The 10,405-nt window shown below is 39.6% G+C and overlaps 1 protein-coding gene across 1 annotated transcript in view; it reads left to right on the forward strand.

Annotated features, from left to right (window-relative positions):
- The first annotated feature begins 5,482 nt into the window (after positions 1-5,482).
- The window catches only part of Rfxap (regulatory factor X associated protein), a 14,660-nt gene continuing 9,737 nt past the window's right edge, over positions 5,483-10,405 (forward strand). The window contains exons 1-2 of the mRNA XM_033759944.1: positions 5,483-5,563; positions 10,089-10,403. Coding sequence (XP_033615835.1) covers positions 5,483-5,563; positions 10,089-10,403 — 396 coding nt within the window. The remainder of the gene's footprint in view (positions 5,564-10,088; positions 10,404-10,405) is intronic.

The following is a 10,405-nucleotide window of genomic DNA, read 5'->3' on the forward strand; positions in this document are numbered from 1 at the left end:
CTAATCTATTCCACTGATCCTCAGGTCTGTTTCTTTGTCAGTCCCATGATGTTTTTAACACTGTGGTTTTGTAATATAGTTTCAAGTTGGGGGTTGTGATACCTGCTGCCATGTCTTTGTTGCCTAGAATAGCTTTTTGTATTCTAGGTCTCTTCTACTTCCAAATGAATTTTTGGATTATTTTCTCCAGTTTTGTGAAATATACTGTTGAGATTTAAATCAGGATTGCATTGAGTCTGCATAGAAGTTTTGGAAGTATGGCCATTTTCACTGTGTTGGTTCTGCCTACCCAGGAGCAAGGGATGACTTTCCATTTTCTTATATCCTTTCAGTATCTTTTTCTCAGAGTGCTATAGTTTTTGGTGTAGAGGTCTTTTGCTTCCTTTGTTAGACTGATTCCTAAATATTTCTTTCTTTTGGGGGGGATGCTATTGTGAAAGGGATTGTTTCACTAACTTCTCTCTCAGTGAGTCTGTTATTTGTGTAAAGAAGGCTATTGATTTTTGAGTGTTGACCTTGTATTCAGCTGCTCTACTGAATCTCTCAATTAAGTCTAGAAGTCTTCTGGTGGAGTTTTTTGGGTCTTCTATGTAGAGTATTATATCATCAGCAAATAATGACAGTTTAACTTCTTCCTTTACTATCTTTATTGCATTTATTTCTTTCTCTTTTCTAATTGCTATGGCTAATGTTTCCAAAACTATATTGAACAAGAGTGGGGATAGTGGACACCCTTGTCTTGCTCCTCATTTTAGCATGAAGGTTTTTAGTTTTTGAACATTTATTATGATGTTGGATGTTGATTTTTCATAGATAGTCTTTATCAAGTTGGGATAAAGACCATTTATTTCAATTTTCTGCAGTCTTTTCATCATGAATGGGTGTTGAATTTTATCAAATGCTTTTTCTGCATCTATTGAGATGACCATATGGTTTTTGTCCCTGACTCTGTTAATATAGTGTATTACATTTATTGATTTACGTATGTTGAACCATCCTTGCATCCCTGGGATAAATCCAACTTGGTCAGGGTGTATGATCTTCATGATGATCCTCTATATTCTATTTGCCAGTGTCTTATTAAGGATTTTTGCACCTATGTTCATTAGGGATATTGGCCTGTAGTTCACCTTTTTGGCTGGGTCTTTCTCTGCTTTTGGAATCTAAGTAGCTCTTGTTTCCAGAAATAAATTTGGAAGTATTGCTTCCCTTTCAATTTCATGAAAAAGTTTAAAGGGTAGCAGCAGTAGTTCTTCTCTAAATGTCTTATAGAATTCATCAGGGAAGTCATCATTGTTGGTAAATTTTTAAATACATTTCAAATTTTGCTGGTTGGGGTGTTCAGAATTTTTATATCTTCTCCATTCAACTTTGGTAATTCATATGTATCTAGGAACCTGTCCATTTCTTCTGCATTTTCCATTTTATTAGAGTACAGGTTCTTAAAGTAGGTATTGATGATCCTCTGGATTTCTGCTGTATCTGTTGACTTCACCTTTTTCATTCCTAATTGCATGGATCTGAGACTTTTCTTTCCTTTTTTGATAAGGATGGCTAAGGGTTTATTGATTTTATTTATTCTTTCAAAAAACCAACTCTTCAATTCAATGATTTTTTTTGTATGGTTCCCTTAGTCTCCATTGCATTGATTTCTGCTCATTGTTTGGATAAAAATTATTTTCATCTGCTCACTTAGTTGTTTTACTGGGAGTTCTGCAAATTTAACTGACAAAAGAAATGTTAGCAAGATAAAAGACAAGAGTTTATTTTCAAGGACTAATGTACACAGGAGTACTTGGAGAAGTAATTCAGAGAAGTTATTAGAATTTTAGTTTCATATATTAAAGTGGGTGGGGAAAACAGAAAGGGAAGAAGAGATTCCTATGGCACAAGTAATAGATTTCTTCATCAAAGACAATTGTGTGTTTAGGGGAACAAATGGGAAATAAGGAGGTTTGTGATGTTTATGTTGATAGTCTTTCTGTCTTCTGAATTCATAATCATGAAACTCCATGGAGGAGAATTTATGGTAGACTAATTTTTCCTCTCTTCTGGGAGCAGGTCACACAAGTCAGGTTTTTCTGGCAGTCTTCATTTGTCAAATATTTCTCCATTTAGTCAGGTAATGAAGTTCCAAGAAAGTTTCTTTCTGCATCTATTGTATCCCAAATGTCTTCAACCAAAACCAATTTTTATACCAACTCTGGGATTTGATATAGGTCCCCACATGACATGAAGAATGTTTAGCACAAAATTTACAAACAATGATAAACATACAATTCTCTATTTTGTAAATTATATACACCTGTACCTCAATGTGACTTGCTATTTCTTGCAATAGCACTGATATTGTTTAGCTCTACAATGTCTCCCCAAAATCTCATCTGTTTCAAAGGAGATTGGATGATGGAGGCATTATACTCATCATTGGATTCATCCAAACCATAACCCACTGATTCACCCATGGATGAGTTTAGTTGCTGAATGTGTTATTAGGAGGTAGAGCCTGGTTGGAGGTGAGTCACTGAAGGCATCATCTAGAATGACTCCTCCCTTTTCTCTCTACATCCTGGCTGCCATGGTTGAACAGCTTACCTCTGCTGTGCCCTTCCACCATTCCTGCCTTAGAGCTGGATGATATGAATTTAACCAACTGGAAATGTGAGCCAAATAAACTTCTACTTCTTTATGTTGTGGGTGTTCTGTATTTTGTCCCAGCAATGGAAAGTGACTAATACAGATTTTGGTACTAGAGAGGTAGGGTCATTGCTCTGACGATACCTACCACATAGTTCAGAGGCCTTTACGACTGGTTTGAGGGAAGAGTTGGGAAAGATTTGGAGATCCCAGCTAGAGAATCCTTAAAATTCTTAAGCAGAGATTGGTGACAGATTTTGTACAAATTCAAAAGGCTAAAACACTTCTAGAAAGTGAACAGTAAAGTCCAAGATAATGAAGTTTCAGTTCAGAATGAGGACGCTATTCAGTTGGGAATGAAAACTGGACAAGGGGTCATAGATGCTACATTCCAACAAAGAAATCTTTCATATTTTTTCCATGTCCTAAAACTGCAGGTGAACATGAATTTAAAGATGATGAATTAATTAATCTGACTGAGGAAATTAAAAGACACCTCAGCATTCAGGATGTGGCATAGGCACTGCTAACTCTTTTAAGTTACAAACACTGTAAAAATCAAGAAAAAAGGAGAGTTGAATAATTCAAAAAGCTTGCAGCTTGGCCATAAAGGAAGTGCCTGCACAGAATGGGCCCATGGACAGTGTTGGTGAGATTAGCATTAAAAAGAAGACAAGTACTTTCCATCAGGACAATAGAAAATATGGCTTGAAGGTCTGTCAGGAATCAGCAAGACCTCACTCACCAAAGACTCAGAGGTGCAAAAGAGTAAACCTTTCATTTGAAAAGAGAGCCCATGGGTCCTCTGTTGGAGAAGAGCCCCCTAGAAAGTTGATTCTCCAGGATTCATTGTATGATGCTCACCTATTTAAGCACTCAGAGGCCACTGCAGCCATGGTCCAAAAGAGTCCAGCTAGTTCTTGAGTTATTGACAGACCTCAGCATTTTCCACATAGTCATGGAGGCTTCTGCACAGATTTCAAAAGAAGGCCTGGGGGGCCATTCAGTGTGTCCTTGAGAGGGCAGTATGCAAAGCTATGAGACTGAAGCCAAAGCAGCAGTGGAAACTTCAATCAACTGCAGACCCCAAGAATGTGGAAGGTCTGCTAAGGCATATTGCAAGCAGCAAACAAGGTTAGTCCAAGAGTACAGAGGACTGTAATATTGATTTGCCCAAAGCAGGCTATGAAGAGTTAACCCTAACAATTAGCATCCATAATGAAAACAAACCACAAGCAATCACCTGCTCAGTGAGGCTACTCAGAATAAAAAGGAAAAAAAGAAAAAGAAAGAAAAGAATCGATGACACAGTGCACCTCACATCAAGGTCAAGGACAAGCACAAAATCCAGGAAAAAGGATGTATGAGCGTTAGATGCAAGAAGGTAGTAAAGGTAGTCAGCAGGGACTAAAATATGTGTTAATCACTTTCAGGCCAAGCAGGCCTGCAATGCTGAAGTAAGTGCTGCAAAAGATAGTTAAATATAATCATCATTTTCCACACACAAGAACTTTTGATGTGGAACTTAGGGAGCATGTCAAAAATAACATACAGACAGCTCAACAAAGAAAAGCTATCACCCTTGACACTTTAACTGAGACTTTGACAACTTGGAGCCTTGTGTGCTCTGTTTTGCAGTCTGAACAACTGAGCCTGGGAGCCACTCAAGCTTCTGCTCTTCGAATTCAGCTGCTGGTCAGAATTTAGTTTCTTAGAACAACTGCTTGCCAAATCTGCTGTCTTTCACAATGCAGACTTCTTGCCTCTCTCAGAAAATATGACATCATTACAGGCAAACTGCAGTGCTCCTCTCTGGAGGAGGTCAAGCTGCCTCCCCCTCCACTTGAGTTACTAAGATCACAGGTGTGGAGGAGGTGGTGTCAAAAGCATAAGGAAAACTGCTTGGCTTTAGTGCATCAGACGGTGTGGGTAGGGCACTGTGGTGGACTTAGAAAGGATTGAGTAGGGCTGGCACTCAGATTGGAAAGAACTAAAATGAGAAAATAAGTATTGAATTGAATTGAAAACAGCTAGGAAAGCTCTGAAAAGCATAAAGCAAAATAAAGAGAAAAAATACACCTGGCTTTAAGAGCCAAGGTCAGCATGGTGTTATCAGCCTGATGCAAAGGTCTGAAATCCAAAACAAAGCCAGAGAAACTGCAGCTGTGCTCCACCAGACATAAAGAGGTTTTACAAGAGAAATCAAATTACAAATTTTAACTAATTTATATTTGAAAAAACAAAACAAAACACTATTGATTTTTATCTTTTCAGGAGGTTGGGTGACTTACCAAAGTTATAGTATCTTGTAGCAAAAGTTCTTCATGTCCTGGGTTGTTTGTAGACCATGAAGGGCCAGGCCAAAATATTGGCTGTCTTCTTAGCCCAGTTACCTTTCTAATTCTGGTCTCTAAACTTTAGTTGTTGAACACCCAGAAGAAAAGAACAATAACATTAGCATTGCAATAAGAATAGTGAACTTAATTATTATTTTACCTGGATATCAAGCACTTCATAATATAAAATATAGTTAGAAGACTTATTTTTTTTATCAATTATGGTTGTTTGGAACCTTTCCCTAAAGACACAGTTACATAAACAAAAAGGGGGTACATCTATCTCCACAAGCTCAATTAGATCTTCTTACTTTCATTTTAAATTTTTAGATCCACTTATGCAAAGTAGATATATACAAAGATAGATCTACAGACATGTCCTAGACACTAGTGTTGTCAAAGTATTACTAACTAAAAGGTAAATGGCTTGATACAGTTAATAACATAGACACTGGGGTATGCTTATTTTTCAGCAGAAAATAAAAAGATGATGTGATCATCATCCCAGAATGTACTATGGTGACCCACGCTGGATTCACTGCAAGCAGCACGATGTGACACCCCTGCTGAAAGCCACACAAAGGCTGCATGTGAGTGATTCCCTTCACCTGCTACAGCCCTGGGACCTACTGAGATCACCAGACCTGATGCAGCTGCCATTTTCAAACAGAGAAGGGGAAGATGCAAAGGAATGTAACATTGATTATGCCCAAAGCAGGCTGTGAAGAGTTAATTCTTTTTTAGAATGGGATGGCTACCTCCTACTATTGTATGTTGGAAGTATTTCGCTTTCTTATTGATTTTTACAGGTGCTCAAAGCTAGGAATCTGCCTTGAGTCTTAGAAGAGACTTTGGACTTGGACTTGTCAAGAATGCTAGAACTGTTAAGATTTTGGGAAGTACCAGATATGGACTACATGAATTTTGCATAATGAAATGATGTGGCAGCAGGGAGTCACACCTGTGGCCACAGAAATTTGAGGTGCAGATCTGCATCAACCAGAGAAGAGCCACATAATGATTTTTTAAAGATGAAACTAAGTTTTATTATAAAAATACAGCAAATATAGTCAAACAATATATTACCATACAACAAGGCAGGGGACAGCATTGAAAATGAAGGGGAAGGATCTTCCATGAGATGGACCCTTCAGGAGGCAAGACAGGAAACATCACCCCACACTCAATTTTTTTATTTTCTTAAGTACTGTGTTCAAACAAAAGTGACATGGTGTCTGTGTGGCTAGAAAGGATTGTTCCCAGCTTTGGCTAGAGCCTGGGAATGGTCAATTCTTTGGGTAACAACAGTTACCTTTACTCCTTTTTATTGGTGGGTAGTGATCCTCCCTGTAGAAAGGCACACAGCCAAGGTCATTTCAGTGAACATGCATATTCCAGAGGACTTTCATCACCTTAATACTTTCTCTTATACATCGATATGAGTGTTTTGGTGGCAAGGGAAAGAATGTTACAGTTTAGATCTAAAATGTCCCCCAGAAATCTCCTGTGTTGGAGAGGTGATTGTATTATGGTAGCAGTGCATGCTAGATGAGTTCAGTCACTAAATGTGCTGTTAGAAGGTTGGAGGCACGGTCTGGAAGGTTGTGTTCTTGTTCTCAGCTCCTTCCTTTCCAGCTGATATGGGTTGAGCAGCTTTCCCCACCATGCCCCTCCACCGTGCTGTTTCTGCCCTGGAACCAGCTGACTTTGGACTGAACCCACTGGAAACTGTGAGCCAAATAAACCTCTCTTCCTTAAAGTTGCAGGTGTCGGTGGGGGGAGAGGGGAGGATGAAGGGAGGGTGGGGACAAGGGGAAAAAAATGAGAACCAAGACCTGGCATGTAAAGGTACAAGATCCCAGTAATGAATGTAACTGTACTGTCTACCTAGAATGTACCAATAAATTAAATTTAAAAATAAAATAAAATAAAAAGTTGCAGGTGTCAGATATTTTGTCCCAGCAACCAAAACATCACTAATATAATCACTATCAGGTTTTTTATGGTTATTTGTTTTTGTCACTCTAGGGATTAAACCTAGGGCCTTCAACATGCTAGGTAAACACTGTAGTGTTGAGCAACATTCTCAGTACACCACTATCAATTTTATAATTATTTCAATAATAGTTTCACAAGTTCAAGCTACAAATAAATGTTTGATGTATGTTCAATTTAAACCATGAAATCATATGATTGACAAATGTACTTCTGACATGAATGTTGGATGGTGTCTTTATTTACATTAACAAATAAAATAATCTCAGCCAAATGGGAGGCTGAGGCAAGAGGACTGCACATTTAATCTTCCCAGGCAGTTTAGTGACTTAGGGAGATTCTGTCCCAAAATAAAATAAATAAATAAATAAATAAGATTGGGATGTAGCTCAGTGCCAAGGCTCTGCATTTAATCCTCAGTACCAAAAAGGGGAGGGTTAAAATAAATGTATTTCAATGATATAAATCACCTTTTTATTGAAATAATTATTTTGAAATACTGAAAGAATATTTCCTATGTTAATCAGATTGCCATCACTGTGACAAAATGGCTAAGATAGACAATTTAAAGGAAGAGGGGGTTTATCCTGGTTTCAGTTCATGGTCAGTTGGCTGCATCACTTTGGGTCTGTGGTAACACAGTATATCATGGTGGAAATACGTGACAAAGGTGACTGCTCTCCTCATTGTGGCCAAGAAGGAAAAGACAAAAGATACCAGAAGGAACTAGCATCCCAGTATCCCCTTCAAGGGCATGCCCCCTAATGACCTAACTTCCATCCACTGGTCCCCACTTTCTGCTAGTTCTGGCCCCCCATCCCCCACCCAAGGGTGGTTGGTGTTAACTGTGCTGTTAACACATAAGCCTTAAGGGGACATTGCAGATCAAACTATAGTAGCTCCAGAGGTGGAGAGTGGGGCATTCACAATGTGATGGCCTCATTCAGGACATTTTTTTTTTTTTGAGACGGGGTCTCACTATGTAGTTGAGACTGACCTGGAACTCACTATGTAGCCCAGGCTGGTCTCCAACTCACAGTGATCCTCCTGCCTCAGCCTCCTGAGTGCTGGGATTACAGGAGTGTGCCACCACACCCAGCATACAGGACATATTTTAAATTTAATCTTTGTAAACATTTTCACTCTTGCTTTTTTCCCCACAATATCACTTTCTTAAGTCTATACACAATTAACAAGTCAAACTCTGCTTTGGAGCACTTGACAGTTTCCAAGGCATAAATCTTCTCATTGTGGCTGATTTCAAGGGACCAAAGTGGCATAACAACAGACAGAGTTGGAAAGAGATGTGCAGTATACTAAACAACTACAGAGTATTAAAGAGTATTTCCACATAGCAGGTACAATATACAAACTTAAATGTGGGGGTAATGGTAAAATGGAGTAAGATAATTAAAAGTTTTTAACCTTTGTAGAATTTAGTTTATATAATTGGATTTTTAACAATCACAGTAGTGAACTCTCTAGTTCATTCAACTCCTGGAATTTTAACAACTAACTCTTCATCAACCAATTTTAACAGGTCAGTAATTGCCCTATTCTATCAGTGAGAAAACTGAATTTTAGAGAGGCTATTACTAACTTACTGTAATGACAGGGGGCAGTGTCTTCAAGATACTTAATTCCAAACCTCTCCTTTGTACGGCATTTCTGTTTAAAACGTTACTGGTGGTTTGTTCACACACCCAAACATCTCCGTGTGAATGGATTTATCATTTGTTCTGTAGTCAATTCCTTCCTTTCCAATAGGTAAAACGAGGACCCTGACTAAAAGGATAAAGAGAATATCTACTTAATAGTTGTGTTCAGGATACAGCTGGATATGGTCCCCGCTGGGATTTGCCCAGCAACTGGTAGAAAGGATAGTTTTTGTTCTGTTTGTTTATGATTTTTCATTTGGTGTTCTTTTTTATACATGTTCATTGTATTTAATGAAAACATTAAAACTTACTGTAAGAACACAACGAAGCACAAGTATTAAAAATCAAATGAAGTTTCCAGGAGAGAAAAAAAATTAATCAAGAGTAAGTTAGGTAAATGATGGTACACACCCATATTCCCAGTAATCTTGGAGCCTGTGGTAGGAGGATCCCAAGACAGAGCCCAGCCTGGGCAAATTAAGGACACCGTATCTCAAAACTTTAAAAAAAAATAAATAAATAAGCCTGGAAATGAAGCTCACTGTATTTGATCTGTAGTACCACCAACAGTCAACAGATGGATGCCTGGGCCGCAGGTCTGGCTCACTCCTCCACTCTACTATTTTGAAATACACCTCGTTTCCTTTACTGACTATGAATTTGAGGTGCCTACTTCTGACAGCTTTGCCTCTCCTACTTCAGGCAGTTTGGGGCTAATTATCATGTAATCAGCATCCTAATGTCACCAGTCATAGATCACTCAGAAGCAATTTTAATTTATGTAGTGGAATTCCAATAGAAAAAGACTCAGAATACTACTCAGCCATAAAGAATGAGAAATTAGATTCATTCATAGGAAAATGGATACATATTGAGGATATACTCCTAAGTGAAATAAATAAGTCACACATGTGTAAATACCAAATAGTTTCTCTGGTGCGAAAAACTATAATAGTACATAAGATTCTCCTGAGATAATGGACAATGTGAACTCGGAAGAAAAGGGCTAAAGGTGTAGGGAAAGTGGGAAGGGTAGGGGAAAGGAAATAAGGGAAAGGAAAAAAAATATGAGAAACTGAAAAAACGGAAATAAAGTGCTAGCAAATGGGGAGGGGAGGAGGGGGTGAAGAGAGGGCAGGGACAAGGAGAAAAAAGGAGACTCAAGACCTGTCATGTAAAGGTACAAGATTCCAATGACGAATGTAACTGTACTGTATACCTAATATGTACCAATAAACTCAATTTTGGAAAAAAAAAAAAAAAAGAATCAGAACCATTGTATATACAGCAGGCTCAGGCAAAAAAGCGTCGCCTGGCCAAATTGGACAAAGTTCCAACTGGCTCACCTCAGTCACACACTGCCCCGGTCGAAGTTGCACATGCGCAATCAACCCCTCTGTCACCGCTCAGCCCCGCCCCTCTGGACGCAGTGCTCCCAAAACCGAGCAGCGTGGAGACGTAGACGCTTGGGCTACGGCCGCGCAGGCGCAAGCGGGGTGCCTTGGCAGAGCCGGCGCTTCTTCTGGTGGCGGGTTCGCAGTTCTTGGGTCTGCTAAGTGCGGTAGAGCCCCGCGGGTGCTGGAGGTCTGGGGTCGTGGACCCCGGCCAAGTCCCAGCAAACACGGAGGTGCAGGGTGTCAAGGAGGGCGCGGGGCTCTCCACCACTGTGACGACCCCGGCCTCGCAGTTCACTCTGTTCGTAATGCACCCTTGCAGCGTGTCGGACGAGGCCGCGGCTGAGGACCTCCCGAGGCCGACCCCGGCCCCCTCCTCGACCCC

The sequence above is a fragment of the Fukomys damarensis genome, unplaced genomic scaffold (assembly GCF_012274545.1).
Source record: "Fukomys damarensis isolate Sample0158 unplaced genomic scaffold, DMR_v1.0_HiC HiC_scaffold_38, whole genome shotgun sequence".
Taxonomy (NCBI): Eukaryota; Metazoa; Chordata; class Mammalia; order Rodentia; family Bathyergidae; genus Fukomys; species Fukomys damarensis.